General features: G+C 36.7%; 2 protein-coding genes across 4 annotated transcripts in view; both read right to left on the reverse strand.

Moving 5' to 3' along the window:
- The window catches only part of rpgrip1 (RPGR interacting protein 1), a 111,168-nt gene that overhangs the window by 36,558 nt on the left and 58,898 nt on the right, over positions 1–15,712 (reverse strand). The window lies entirely within an intron of this gene.
- Positions 1–15,712, reverse strand: part of LOC306992260 (receptor-type tyrosine-protein phosphatase H) — a 34,407-nt gene that overhangs the window by 2,174 nt on the left and 16,521 nt on the right. The window contains exons 2-16 of the mRNA XM_079600939.1: positions 13,446–13,710; positions 10,333–10,596; positions 8,912–9,178; positions 8,200–8,457; positions 7,528–7,758; positions 7,166–7,429; positions 4,309–4,405; positions 4,154–4,204; positions 3,805–3,886; positions 3,540–3,630; positions 3,231–3,304; positions 3,003–3,140; positions 2,643–2,765; positions 1,940–2,100; positions 1,673–1,808 (exon numbers count right to left, since the gene is read on the reverse strand). Of these exons, the coding sequence (XP_079457065.1) occupies positions 1,673–1,808; positions 1,940–2,100; positions 2,643–2,765; positions 3,003–3,140; positions 3,231–3,304; positions 3,540–3,630; positions 3,805–3,886; positions 4,154–4,204; positions 4,309–4,405; positions 7,166–7,429; positions 7,528–7,758; positions 8,200–8,457; positions 8,912–9,178; positions 10,333–10,596; positions 13,446–13,710 (2,502 nt within the window). The remainder of the gene's footprint in view (positions 1–1,672; positions 1,809–1,939; positions 2,101–2,642; positions 2,766–3,002; positions 3,141–3,230; positions 3,305–3,539; positions 3,631–3,804; positions 3,887–4,153; positions 4,205–4,308; positions 4,406–7,165; positions 7,430–7,527; positions 7,759–8,199; positions 8,458–8,911; positions 9,179–10,332; positions 10,597–13,445; positions 13,711–15,712) is intronic.

Below are 15,712 nucleotides of genomic sequence, written 5' to 3' on the forward strand. Positions count from 1 at the left end.
TAAGCTCTCTTCAAACAAGATGGCGACACCGGCCCTTCTACTACTTCAGCATGGTAGAAGTGCCTCAGCGGCAGCTTGAGTATATGGATATAAGTGAGCACACGCCGGCTACGTCCCCGCGTGCTTCGCTTTCTCCATCACAATCCACTTCGTTGGTCCTGTTTACTCAGGCGGACCAGCGCCCCTCCCAGCGAGGGGCGGGTCTCGTGTCATTCGGCAGATTGGACGAAGAAGAGCCCGGCGTCAGCCTCTCCATTGCGCCGTCTGAAAAGGGCTTGTCGGGCTCAGCTGACCCCGCCCCTCTCACAGTCTAGTTCTAATGCCAGGACTAACTCTGACACGGAGATGCTTCGCATCCTCACCGCAGCGGACCTCGGACGAGGCCCACTAAAAGCCGGTTGGATGGATAGTTACTGCCTGGGCGCCCGCAGGTCCCCCGTCACAAGCCAGCGCCGTTTTTCCCTGAGGTGCCCGAAGAGCTGAAGAAATCATAAGCTCTTCTGCTTCCGCAACGCTCTCCTCTGCTGACAGCGCCACAGAAAATGGATACGAGAAGCTACCTCCTCTTAAGAAGCGGTCGCCGCTCATCTCTGTCCGCCCACTGCTGCTGGATGGAGAGCTAGAGCAGTTCATCCATCCAAGCCCTACCGAAACACCTCAGCCCTCGCAGGACGTGCCTTTACTGTTTCCGGCCTGGCTGCTTAGGCCCTGCACACCATGACGGTGTTGCAGGTTTTCCAGGCCAAACTTCTCCTTGCTATGGACAAGTCTGGCCCGGACAATGAGTTGTTCAGAGACCTTCGCAGCGCCAAGCTATCGGCAGAGGTATGGCAAACTTGATGTGCTCGAGCGCCATCTTTGGCTGAACCTCACCAACATCAAAGAGGCGGACAGATTGGTGTTCCTCGACTCATCAGTCTCCAGCATTGGCCTCTTGGCCCAGCTGTAAAGGGGTTCTCGGAGCGCTTCACCGAAGCACAGAAGTCGTCACAAGCTATGCGGCACTTTCTGCCAAACGCTTTCCTTTACATTATGACATTAACCATACAAAGCGAGTTGTAAATTGGCTACACTTTCATTTTAGCGTTTTACCTGAAATCTTGACCTATTTTTCATATAAGCCTAGTTATATTTCTTGTATTGCTATTTAAATTGGTGTTTTCATTTCATGTTGCTTATAGTTATTTAATATTGGGTTATACTGCTGAACTTTACTCATTGGCATGAGTGCTGGAAAGGCCACATTTAAGGAAGTAAAAAACAAAAAGCCAAAATTTTATATCCCAAAGCACACTTAATATTAGTATATTAACCTTGTTTAAAAAGTTTAAGTAGCTAGTTAAGTAGTTTAAACAATTGTAGCATTATTTCATGATACAGTTAAAAATATACAATCAACCCCATTTATTAATTTTCTTAAGGTAGAAATTTTGGTGTCCACGGCTGCCATTTTTGACAATTGCTAAATCTCTATAAATTGCTTTTTCTAAAGTTTTGTTTTACAGGTGTTTGAATCCTCCAAGAAAAAGTAAGCAATAACTCAAATAAATTCATCATTATCATAATAATAACCACAACAGTAATAATAACACCCAGATCCAATTCAATGCCAGATTGCCAATAAACCCCTCACCGCAATACATTTTACCATCATGGATTGAAACAGTGTTACCTCAGTTTGCACCATAAGTGGCCGGCAGAGTCTCATTTGCTGGACGAACGCTGCAATGGCCACTTCCTTTTCTCTGTCCAGCTGCTGCAGAAGAACGTCCAGTGCGATCAGTGTACCTGTCCGGCCCACTCCAGCACTAGAGGAGGACGATAAACATTTGTTTTAATTAAGCGGTTTGTTTAATAATGCTGTCAGCGCTCTGAATCAGTGTGACTCATTGGTGTCAAGTTAATTTTTGAGTTGGGTTTTAAAGTGAGTAGTGGTCACCTGCAGTGTACGACCGTTGGCCCTGCAGAGTAGGAATTCTCTATGTGTTGACGGACACGTCCTCTGAACTTGATCAGCTCCTCTGTGCCAAAGGGAACGCCATGATCTGGCCACGCTGTGAAGTGGAAGTGCTTCACTGTTCGTGTCTCAGAGCTGCTTTTCTATTATGTGCAAAAAATTTGACAGAAATAGATTGTCTTAAGGTTACCTGACCATGGATGCTTTCTGTTATTCATAAGTTTTAGGGCTAATATCACGAGGTGAATATGATTTTACCAAGTACAACGTGTGCCTTGATCAACATCTTTGTTGATCCTGGAACAACATTTCAATCAGCCAATCATATTTTATTAATATGGAACTATTATTCTGCTGTCTTGGCCAGGACTCCCTTGAAAAAGAGATTCTGAATCTCAATGGGATTATTTCCTGGTAAAATAAAGGTAAATAAAAAAAAACAAATACTGAAGGCTCCTGAATGTTTGAATGATTTGAACTGAATTGTTGGCCCTCCAGAAAACACTAATATCATAATCAATGCAGAAAACGTCTGCGCTGATTTAATTTGTCATCTGTGGTGGTTGAGGAGATTTCTCCCTTCCATATGTAAAGCGATTTGAGTACCCAGAAAAGCGCTATATAAATGTAACAAATGATTATTATTATTTTATTGTCACAAAAAAGAGCGATAGAAATATCTCACATTTTTGATATTAAATTCCCGCAGAGTCCAACTTTGAGCTTTATCCTCTGATTTAACAGTCACAACCAGGTTTCCATAGAGACAAGGCGAGTAGTCCAGTGGCCAGTACTGCTCACACTTGACCTAGAGGAGTTATCAGACAAAAACAAAACAAAAAGATTGAAAAAATAACTGCACCAGTTACAGGTGGCAAATGTTTTTGAAAGTGTTGAAAACTATAGAAAGTTTAGATCCAGACCACAGTGTGAAACATAATTGGATAAAATGCTAAACAAACATTGCAACAAGAATGTAGCATAACTTTCACTATGTGTATGTGTGTTGTGTGTAAGCAGTAGCCTATTCTAAACATAACCTTACCCTTCCACTCTCAGTGCAGTTGGTTACCATGACGATGGCCTGTGACCTTTTCTCCCACACCATTCTCCAGAAGTCATTGACGGTGGATGGCAGCGGACCTTGAGCAGCGATGTACTGTTTGCTTGCATTGCCGTATCCCTGATATACACATAAACATCATAAACAAAACACAGTCCACCCAACAGCAGGAGCATTTTACAGCTGATGTTAACTAGTTGTACAACTTACAGGCATGTAGCTGGCATTAATATAGTCAGAATCATCTTCATCATTTACAGTGAGATGCACTCTGGAGGAGTCATCTGAAGAGAGAGAGGATAAAATGACTTCCAAGACCGAAAAGACACTGTGTGTGTGTGTGTGTGTGTGTGTGTGTGTGTGTGTGTGTGTGTGTGTGTGTGTGTGTGTGTGTGTGTGTGTGTGTGTGTGTGTGTGTGTGTGTGTGTGTGTGTGTGTGTGTGTGTGTGTGTGTGTGTGTGTGTGTGTGTGTGTGTGTGTGTGTGTGTGTGTGTGTGTGTGTGACAAGAAAACACTCACAAGGTAAAACATTTGAAAATCGGTTTTTGTTGTTGTTTCCAGGCAGAAAAGCCGCAGCATTTGACTGTTCTATACCCACTGAACTCAAGTCCTGTTAAAAAACATGTCCAATAAAAACATACTCAACAAACACTGTACATTTTCAAAAATTGGCTTGATGATTCTTACATGTAGGCTAAGCAGAAAGACGTAAGCAGTGTTTGAATATTTTGCAACGGCAATTACAAAACATTTTACTCTTATGTTTCATATTTGCTAACCCTACCTCATATTCCTCACTGAAACCTCTATTCTCATCACAACTCATGTGTCGAAAATGTTCAGGAAATTTATGCATGGGGATTGGTCTGAAAAACATTTCACAATTGTTTGTTGTCATACTATAACAACATCATATACAGTGACCCTAAAACCATGTGGACACCTAATGCACACTTAAAACAAAAACGTTTGATTGAAATTGCATTAGATGATATAATATTCAATACATAAAGTTGTGGACATCATTGACATACATTGTATGGAGAGGGAAAAAAAACTATCCCTTTAAGTGTGACTTAACTGTCCAAAAGCTGCTACCCCCATATGTTCCTAAATAGAAGTGTTACACATACTTGTAGTTTTTTTTAGTCACGTTTGACACCACTGGTGGAGGTTTGGAAGTTCTAAAGGTGAGAAAATGCATTAGAGATACAACTAATACAGCTTATATTGCATTTTAATATAAAATAAACCCATAATGCTTGATAACTATAAATTAAAATCATACTTGTTACGTTTTGCAGAACCATAGCGGAACCATAAATAGACTGCAGCACAAATAATGAGGACCAGCAGGAAAAACACAAGGACACCTGCTATAACGCCTGCAGAACACACACAGAAACAAACAGTGAACATGTCAATACATACTGTAGGTCAACTATGTGACAGCTTAATATCTCAAAGATTTAAAGGAATATTGCAGGTTAAATGCAAGGTGAAGCTGTATTCAACTGAAGACTGAGGAGGTTTAATGGCAGAAATGATAGATATATTGTTATATGGAGATCCATCATCGGAATAATGACCAAATGCAGAGGGTCAAGGAACAATTTGCAGTATTTTACCTTCAGCACACTAATCTGATTCTATATTGGACATACTGTCAATTCTTGTAGGAATGTTTGATCTTATGCTTCTAACCCAAATATACAATTTTGAGGCTGTTTGACTCATGGTTATGGAAGCCCATTTCCACCACAAGAAAAACAAAAAATCATGCTCTGGTAAATCATAATTATGACATAAAAATAAATCATTGACATGCAATGTTGAATTTAATGCCGAAAAATTACAAATCTAAATATGACAAGTAAATTAGGGAAAAAGTGCAAATCATAATTGTAACTTTTCATCTCATTTTTTTTTTGTCATTTCGATTTATCTCATAATTGTGACTTTCTATGTCATAATCTTGACATTTTATGTCATAATCTTGACATTTTATGTCGTAATCTTGACATTTTATGTCATAATCTTGACATTTTATGTCATAATCTTGACATTTTATGTCATAATTTTGGCTTTTAAAGTCATGATTGACTTTTTAATCTGGCTTTATAATCATTTTGATTGTCAATTAAAACATTTTAAATCAAAATTTCAACTTTGTATGTCATTTCGATTTAGTGTCAATTTCAACTTAAATCATAATTTATTTATTTTATTTTTTAAGTCATAATTGATTTTTATCTCATTATTTTAATTTTGTATGTCAATTTCAACTCAAGTCATAATTTTGACTTTTTAAATAATAATTTTGACTTATTTGACTATCTCATAACTCTGACTTTCTATGGCAATCTCGACATTTTATGTCATATTTCAACTTTGTAAGTCATAATTTAAACTTTTTAAGTCATAATTTTCAACATTCTGTCATAATTTCGATTTAGAATGTCATATCATAGCTTTGATTTAGTATGTCAATTTCGACTAGCCATCATTTTGACAGATAAACTCTGTACAGATTGTTGTCGGGATAATTCCGGTTCAGGTGGCTATGCGGAAGCGATAAAAAAATTATATATTAGAAATTTCTCAAAACTTGTACCCCGAAACTATTTCATGGTTTGCGTTCTCGAGACACCAGGCATTGTTTTGTGCGGGTGGGCGGCCGGATTGCATTAGGGGTTTTCTGTTAGAATGGTGTCGTGTCAACAACTAACCCTAAGTTAATAACTAATGACCGTTGCGACGGAAGTGAATCAATCAGACTAACTTTAGCTGGACAATAACTTTATTCTAGAGCTGCTGTAAAGCCAAAACAATCTCTGTTACTTTAATTTCCTATTATCACTGTAAAGCTGCTTTGAAACAATCTATATTGTTAAAAGCGCTGTATAAATGAAGGTGACTTGGCTTGACTTGAGACTTATGATGAGCTAATATGTGTGAAAATCCATTTCCACCACATAAGAAAACAAAAAGTTTTTGTCTATTGTCCATTCATGTTTGAAATTATTGTTTGTTCTCTACTGTTATTGTGAAGCGTCCTTGAGCTTGGGAAAGGCGCTATATAAATTAAACTTATTATTATTATTATATTCTCACACTCGCATATTGAAAAACAATAAGGAAAAGAATGATTGATAATTGTCTACATGTGCAAACTTGTCTCCTCAATGAAGGACGATGAACTTGGAACCTAGAGATAGACCTCTACTGATTTATATGCCGTCATAAAGGTTTTATGGTCAAGTTCAGTCAGAAGAGAGTTGTTTACATTTGATAAAACAGCATATTTCTCCATACACATATACTGCAAAAGAGGAGCTCAAAGTCTCCTCAGCACTGCCATCACAAATGTCAAGTATTGGTTTCACTTCTTGGTATAATGAACTACTGTAGCATTTATTAATGTTGCTAAATGTTAATATTAGGCTACTTCCTATTCATCTTTTAGTTTTGGCTGATTCTCTGAGAAGATAAACCTGCTCAACTGATCCCAATGCTGCTGATATCCACATCTGATTGATATATTGCTGAGAACTCACTTAATTCAACACTTAATAGAACACTTCATTAAGTTTTTGTTGTTGTTGCATAACCAGGGTGTGGGTTATGCAACAGCTGTCAAATGACTGACATTGTACGTTCACAAAAAAAGTTGTTCATTGTCAGTTTATAATATTTAATGCATTAATTAGTGCACACGTTTTAAAAGCATGCGCTAAATTACTAGGGGTAGGGTATTGGGTAGGTTTAAAATATAAGTACTGTGTAAAAACATGCATCTATGTACACTAGAAGTGCATTATATCAAAAGATTAATTAAAATGTTAGTACATAGTAGTTAAAGACACCTATAAAGTGGGACCTCTAAGTCTTCTGACGTTACATGATAGCAACTGTGTGAAAAATTTGGCCAAATTTAAGTCATTATTCAGTGAAAATTCCATGAGAGCTCATAACAGTCATAATGATATCACACGGCCACGGGATTGGAACATGAGGGTGAGTAATAATGACAGAACATTCATTTTAGATGAACTATTCCTTTAAGTTGTATTTAACCTGACATATTTCTGTAGATTAAAGACCATCTTATAGCCTATATTAAACATATTTAGACCTTATTTTACCTGCTGGATCAGTTTGACAGTTGTGTGTTTCTGTTTTGCTCTGCATTGCTCCAGAGAATGATGTCGCTGTCACTTTGTACCATTGGGCAACTTGCAGGTTCTTTACCTCCTGTCTCTGTGATGTGTTTGAACTAAGGTTGAAGCTTTGTCTATCAACGTCCACCTGCACCACATCCACAACTCCATTTGGAAGATCCCAAATTACAGCCAGACCATATCCTCCAGAAAAATGTGTACAGCTAAGATTCAGTACACTATTTGGAACTATTTTGAAAGAGAAACAGAAGTATAGTAAAACAAAGAAATTATACTGAATATCAGCCGGTCAGCGGCACAGTCCAAAACAGAGCATGTAAACTCACCTAATGTCAGGTTATGTGAGCACTGTAGGAGTTTCTCTAAGTCCAAATAAAACCACAGTGAGACAGTGTAGCTATCTCCAGGATTAAGCTTTTGCAGATTCACCGTGTTTTTATTTACAGGGAAAGTTTCATTGCCTGCACTGTTTTTAGCTGTTATATTTGTGCTACCATTCACTATAGCATTTATCGATGAATTGGTGACGTCCCACGTAAAGGACGCACAGTTAATAGCTGCAGAAAAACACAAACATATGAGCGCTGACTTCAAACTCAGCTGGAGTCTTAATCGTGGGGTCTTAAAAAGATTTTAAAAAATGCAATAACATTAACTAACAATGAGCAATACATGTATTATTCTTTAATTAACGTTAGTCAACAACAACAACAACAAAAATGGTTCAATGTTAGTTCATGTGACCTCAGGGCCATTACATCATATTAACAGATATAGCTTTTAATTTTAATATTGTATTAGTAAATGTTGCAATGAAAAAACTAAGATTTAAAAAATGCTTTACAATAAACCTTATTGTAAAGTGTTACCAAAATAGTGTATAGAGTTCAAGCATTTATAACACAAGTCATTTTTTTCCATGATAACAAGCTCAATTAGAACTCATTATTTGCTTTTCAAATAAGTAGCTATATCAGAGTAATACTAACAAAACTTACTGGTGATGCTCTTGAAGTCGTACCCATTTCTTTGACCATTCACCTGAGTGAAGAGAGTGAAACTGTATAATGTCCCTGGTGTGAGGTCTGAGTACATATGTGTTATCTCATTTCCCTCAGAAGATCCATTGTATGTCTTATTTCCATTACTTGCACTCAAGATGTAGTCGTAGATGTTGTTTTTGTTCAACTTATTCCATGTGATATTCAACTGTGTCAGTGATCGAGTGATTTTGACTTCAGTTACGCGAGATAGACCTGTGAAGAGATACATTTTCCACAAGAGTTGATAGTAATCCAAAAAAATACTATAGAACATACAGTAGGGTAAATTCATCTCAAATTCATCACTGATAATTTGGTGGCAGGGTTGTGCACCATTCAGTATTGAGTTGAGAATCTGAATTTGAACTGAGGCAAACCAGATGAAGAATTGCAATACAAAATGGAATTTTATTTTATAATTAAAACTGAAAGAAATTTACAAAACTGCTGTCAGATCAATATGTATGTAAGTATTGTCTTGGACATATACAATCCCTCTGTTGTGTTGAATGTCTTTAAACTGCATTTAAAGTAAATTTCAATTCAAAATCATGTGTTGTAGCAAATTCAAAAGCCAAATCATGAATTGAATGCAAGCTGATTCTTTCATTTTGACGTTTGCTAATGTGGTCTATTATTAGTATAATGGAAAGAATAGGAGACTTACTCGTGGTGTGACTGAAGTTGTATCCAGTGCTTCTCGCATCAAAAAACTCTGTGTAGAGAGTGAATCTGTAGTTTGTTGCAGGATTCAAACCAGATATATGACCTGTAACCTCATTCCCTTGAGTTGATATGATATTAATGTTTTCATGTGATGTTTTGCTGTTTTCAAGGGAATAGTTGTATGCTTTGTTGCTCGTGTTCCATTTAAAGATCACGTCGGTGTCATTGAAAGCCACCACTATTGGTGGAGCATCAACATTAGATGGCACTGAAACAAAATATAGATATAGTGAGATTTGTTAGTTAAAAACGCACAAATCCAAATAGAATCGAGAGTCTTTTAATAAACAGGGAGAATACGCAGGAGAATCAGAACAGCAACTACACAATAACACAAACAAGGCAGAACAAACAACTAGGGTTTAAGAGAGTTATTTAACCAGAAAATAAACAGGTGCGGGATTAATCAGAAACTAATGACCAACACAGGGAAAACAGGAGCAGGGAAAACGAAACCAAAACACAATGAACCTAAACAGGCAAAAGGTTAATCCTGACAAGATGTGTTATACAACAAGCCCATCATCTACAGAGTTAGTGAATTAATAATCAGAGGGATTAAGCACATTAATGGAACTCTTAACTCTGCGACAACAACCAGCATATTCTTTTAATTATTGCTGACAGTTGAGGCCATTTGCCCTTTCGGCACATGTGCTTGCAATGCCACTGACATTTGTACATTCATTGATCTTGGACATCAATGAGGATAACTGTAAACCAATAAGGAAGTGTTTCTATGATTGACACTGTTGTTGCAAATTCAGCTGATTTGTCACCAAGATAAGTTTAGCTAGTTAAAACTGACAAAGGTTTCGTCGAAAATTGCAAAAAGTATTTGGTCTGGGAAGCTTTGGTAAAACTGTAAACCAATCATAGAAGTGTTTCTATGATTTTTTTATGAATTTATAGAGTTGCATTATATTTTTATCATTTTCATCTTGTAAAACAACTTTTTGTATTCAAAATTTGTTTTGTTTAGAAAAGTTAAGTGATAGAAAATATTTCGGTAACACTTAAGTTTAGGGTACTAAACTATTAATAAGCAGTATAAGGAGTTTATTGAGGCAAAACTTGTAGTTAATAATTAATTGATTAATTAATAGTGTGAATTGCAAATATAAAACTGCATTGCTAAAACTTAAAATGCTAAAAATGCATTGCTAAAACTTAAAATTGTGAAAATATTGGCAGGGCAAGTAAAAATTCAGCAAGCTTACACAGTGTATACAGTGAATTGATTCTTAATTCAGTTAAGAATTTCAGCAATTACCGCAAGAACATGTTATTATTCCAGCATGTGAACAGAAATCTGAGAGAAATGTGTCAGTTTTTGACTGAAATGTATGTACTGAGACTTACCAGTCACATTGGAAAAGTTGTATCCACTGCTCTTCACATCTTTAAACACAGTGTAGAGTGTAAAAAAGTATTCAGTCCCAGAAGTCAGATTCTCAACCTTTTGTTCAACTAAATCAGCTGATGGTATAGGCTTTGGAGGCTTTTCTCCATCCCTGTAGTCCAGCTCATAAGTGTAGTCGTTGCGGTTGTTGACTTTTTCCCATTGTAATGTCATTTCTGTCTCTTTCCGATTGACGACCACAACATTCACAACATTAGATGGAACTAAAGAGGAAAGAAACACATTCTTTACACCTGCTGATATCCACCTGTCCATCAATTTGTCTTTCAGTTCCTTCACTGACTGGAAATGAATATACAGTGTCCCCAGAAAGTAATTGGAAATCACATCTACAAATGTCTGATTGTCACATTTGGGCACTTCTGGAAGGAGACACCATTAGTAAGGACGTTCCAAACGACAGTGAACACCTGAATCCCTTCAGGAAGGGCCCATCCACAAATCTGTCAGTGAAGGGTTTGCCAAGTCACATCAAGGAAGTAATCTTATTGTTTGGTCATATGACCCAGGGTGGTGAATCCTCACGATTCATTTTAAATGGCAGGAGAGTTCGAGTAAACATATAATCATTTAAGTTCTTTTGTTTTGTTTGGGATATATTACAAAGAAGTTTAAATAAGTTACAATGTGTTTAATAGTAGATACGTACGGTAAATGTGACTACATGCAGGGCCTAAAGAAGAGACGGCAAGTTTTAAAGTAAAAAAAAAATGTAATTATAAAATATATTTATATTTATTAGGCATTTATATTTATAAGGACAGCTAAATTTACTGATGGACACCATACTGCGTTGTAATGGTAACATTCCAGGTGAAGATAATGAGGAAATACAGCGATAAGAAATGATTGGCTTTCATTGCTCAAAAAATAAATAACGACTACGTTATGACATGCAAGTGCTGTTTCCTCCAAAGTCCAAATATTGTTTCCAAATACGTTCTGGGCCACTGTACTTTGCAAATGTTAACATTTTCAGTAATGAACACGTAGGGATCACAAATAAGCAGTACTTGAAGTGTTTTATTCATTACTGATGTATATCCCTTATGTAACTATAACTTTGATTTTGCATTCAAAAAGGGTAAAAAAGATTTCATTACATTTATTTTACCATTACACAAGATAATATGGTAAAATTATGTAAAAATACTACAGTAAAAACCATAATGCAATTAAAAACTGCATTACTTTCAAATGTTTTCAGAAGTGTTTCTAATGTTTGCAACAAAAAACCATATCTGGGCCGTCACAAGAGAAGCAAGCGTGCTGCGAAAAATTATGGCTTGTTTAATAAGATTAATAAATATTTAAGAAAGTGCACATATTTTATGTTGTTGCTGTTTTATTTTATTCAAATTTATGTATTTAATAACAATATTATTCCACATTATTTTTTACACCAAGCCCTATTGATACAAATATTTCTTATTTAATTGTGCTCGTATTTGGGCCATTCCACCGAATGGGTGACATTTGCTTGTTGTAACTCTTCAAAACTAAACTTTATTTTTAAAATCTTTTTTCAACACTGAATCTAATACTTCACATATTTTACTATTCTTAATCTTAAATATTCTTTCTTAAGAAATATTTCAAGCAAACATAAAACTATACTGCTAGGCTAAAACTAAAAAAGTGATCATTGTTTTGTGGTGGGAACAGTTAAATTGTTGACAGTAAAAATTCAGCAAGGTTACACATTGTACAAAGAATTGCATCCTAATTCAGAATCTGGGAGAAATGTCAGAGGCAGTTGTTTTGTCTGTCACACCTCTTCCTTTCTTAATCCGTAAGTATAACAGACCAGATGTATAGTACAGTATGTGTAAATGAATATTCAGTCCCTGGAGACAGAGACGTGACCGTATGTTCCACTAAATAATCAGTTGGTGAATTTGGAGACTCTATTTTATCCCTGTATTTCAATACATAAGTGTAATCGTTGTAATCGTTCCATTGTAATGTTATCTCGGTCTCCTTCCGATCGATGACCGAAACATTCACAACATCAGATGGAACTGAAGAAGAAAGAAAATTGGCCTGTAGCAGTTAGAAATCACATCTACAAATGTCTGAATGTTTTTTACATTATAAAAAATAATAATCAAGAAATCTACATTTATTTTAAAGAAAGACTGAACAATCAAATCACATTAGATAATGGAACTTCATTTAAAATAACATTTAAAGGCATTTCATTTAAATAATTATGATTTATATACTGTATATCATAATTATTATCTTAAAATTTAACAGAATCCAGTCAAACCTAAAATGTTGCTACTATATTTTTTTATTTAATTGGATTAAGTTTGATAATCATACATTTTTATGTGTGCATTAGTGTTCAAATACTTGTATTCTCTGTACTGTTTTTCATTAAGTAAATCCAAGAGTTAATTGAAGGTTTCAGTTAGTTTTACTTGCAGTTTGCAAATAGATCACATGTAGCTGAAATTGTGAAGAACACATTAAAGTCAGCATGAAATCAAAATTGACACTATTTACTTTGTTAGCGGATATTACTAGTCTTGTGGTGAACAATTAATCTGTGCAAGTTAATACACAGAAAAAAATAGTTTGCCGTGGTTATCAAAGTCTGAAAAGTTACTTCCGGTCTGGAAAGGTTCTTTTTCTGATGACGTAGGCATGACGGCTTGGGTTGGTTAAACGCTTAACCACTCTCCTCAAACCGTTACTCTGCTGTGGGCGAGAGATGGAGATGGAGGAGCGCTAAAGTAAAACCCTGCCCTCTGTTCAATATTCCCTTTCACTCGGAAATGCGTCACAACACTTGAGAACACCGGTTCACGCGGACTTTAACTTTTGAGAAGGATCATTTATTAACAATTAACTCAAATACAATTTTAGCTTAAATGCTAGAATGATCATATTTATATAAGGTTTACAGTCTATTTATAGTCTATTTTAATTTTAATGTGGAAGAATTTGAATTTGAATCCGCATTTCTTAAGTTGATCTACAGAGATGTCAGCATGAGAGAAAACACTTCATTCAAAAACCTTAATAACCTTAATGACTCACTTACCAGTTACAGCCCAGAAATTAAATCCATCGCTTTGAGTCTCATTAGACACAGTGTAAAGTGTAAAGGAGTAATTCGTTCCAGGAGACAGAGATGAGACCGTGTGAGTGACTACAGGAACCGTTGCTGTGATCTCAATGATTTGGCCACTGCCGTTCATCAGTTCATAAGTGTAATTTGTGTCGTTGTCAACTGTATCCCATTGGAATGTTAATTCAGTCTCTGTTCGATCAGTTACTGAAACTTTGTTAACATTTTGTATTTGTCCCTAAGGAGAAGAAATGACATTCATTAACAATCAAATATTCTATAAAGAAACAAAATTCAAAAACAATAATTGTGTAAATAAATTCTAGATATTCCATATAAAAATGAGAGTGATGAATTCAGTGGTTTTCAATCCTGGTCCTATGGAGCCACTGCTCTGCACATTTTGTATGTTTCCCTCATAAATCACACCCAATTCAACTCTTGCAGTCTCTACTTTTTATCTGTTGAGTTGAATCAGTGGACATACATTATGTGAAGAGGTGGGGTCCCCATGCAGGACAGCTTTGTGAAGCACTGATATACAATATGGGCATAAATTGTACAGTAAAATTCTATCAAATTGAATTGAATAATCCTTAGGCTACGTAATATTATGAATTAATTCCCTTCTGGAACAAGGGGTTATTAACAATAACCCCATCAAGGTCAGCAAGGAAACTTGGAGTATAGACATCTCCATCTTATCTTATCACTTTGTCCAGGCTCTTGTCAGTACTGCAGTGCTCTTTTAGCCATTCATCCTAATGTGCAATCATTGAACCCATATTACACATCTCTTTGAATCTCTTAGCTGCCAAGTTTAAGCGAAGACTGTGAGTGCTTCTCAATTGGAAGACTACATGCATCCTAAGGCTGACCTTCATTGACCAGTGCTATGGCTTCCTCCTCAGCACTAAACACAAGAATTAGACGGTCTAGTGTGCATGGCTACGTCAGAAATGTTTCTGTCACACTTTATTTTCGATGGCTTTAACTATTTTTTAACAAACCGTTTAAACTACTATTTTTAAATCATTTCAAGTGGTTTATTAAGTCCACCTAATATAAAGTGTGACATAGGGCCCTATCTTGCACCCAGCGCAATTGACTTTGAACACCGACGCATGTAGGCTATCATTCCTATTTTGCACCCGCGCACAGCGGACTTTTCCCTCCACAGACGCACGTCGGTAAATTAGGAAATGAACTTGCGCTCGCGGGGGCGGTTCAGCGGAAAGAGGAGGCGTGTTCCGGCGCAAAACTTCCATGGTGCTATTTTCCAGTTTTAGAAAGCAATTGCGCCATTGACCAGGAAAAAAACAGTCTAAAGTGGCGCGTTGTGCGTTAGTGATATGGTATTTTAAGGGCGCGTGCTTGGCCATAATGTTAACGCGCATCCACTTTGATTCTCTAATATAAACAGATGCAGCAGTTTTCATTTTTGCAAATCATACATTATTACAAGGAAAAATATTAACACACGAGGGAAATCATTGTTGTGTCCGTGAAGATGTGAAAAAGATCTATCTAGATAAAAAAAAAAAAAAATCTAGATTAGGCTACACATTTACTACCCAAATTATAAGGCTGTTTAACCGAAGCTAATTTGGGTGGGTTTCTCCCATCATCCCCAGTGTCACTTTTCTGTGTTTTACGGCCCTGACGAGAACGTCGGTTTCCTCGGCTGTGAACCGCTCCTGGCGTGCGCCGGCAAATCCGCCGTTATAATAGCAATCCGCCATGGAACAAGTGCGCCTGCTCTTAAAGGGAATGTGAGAGGACGCTCTGATTGGTTTATTTCACGTTACGCCCAAACCACACCTATGAATAATGAAGCTACTTCAGACCAACCCCTTTTAGATTTGCGTCGGGCGCAAGAGTAATTTATCCCGCCGGGAAAATAGCAATAGCGCCGGGATCCGCCCACAAAGTTACTTGCGCTTTGCACTTTGACACTTGCGTTTCAGATCGTTAAAATAGGGCCCCAAATCTTTTATCATCAAGCGCTGTGATCAAGTGCCGTCGAAGGCCGTCTCAATTTGAAGGATCCTTGGAAGGCAGTTTCCAACTTCGTTTTTTGCGCCTTTCATTCAGCAATATTTGAAGGATACATCACGTGTCCTTCACGTCCTCTAATTACCACAATCCAATACACATTCCAATTAAAAATAAATAAATATTAGCAGAAAAAAAAATTGGCACTGATCTCCAATTTCATGTAGGCCTAATACAGGACCAAA

Source organism: Phoxinus phoxinus, assembly GCF_949152265.1.
Source record: "Phoxinus phoxinus genome assembly, chromosome: 24".
Classification (NCBI taxonomy): Eukaryota; Metazoa; Chordata; class Actinopteri; order Cypriniformes; family Leuciscidae; genus Phoxinus; species Phoxinus phoxinus.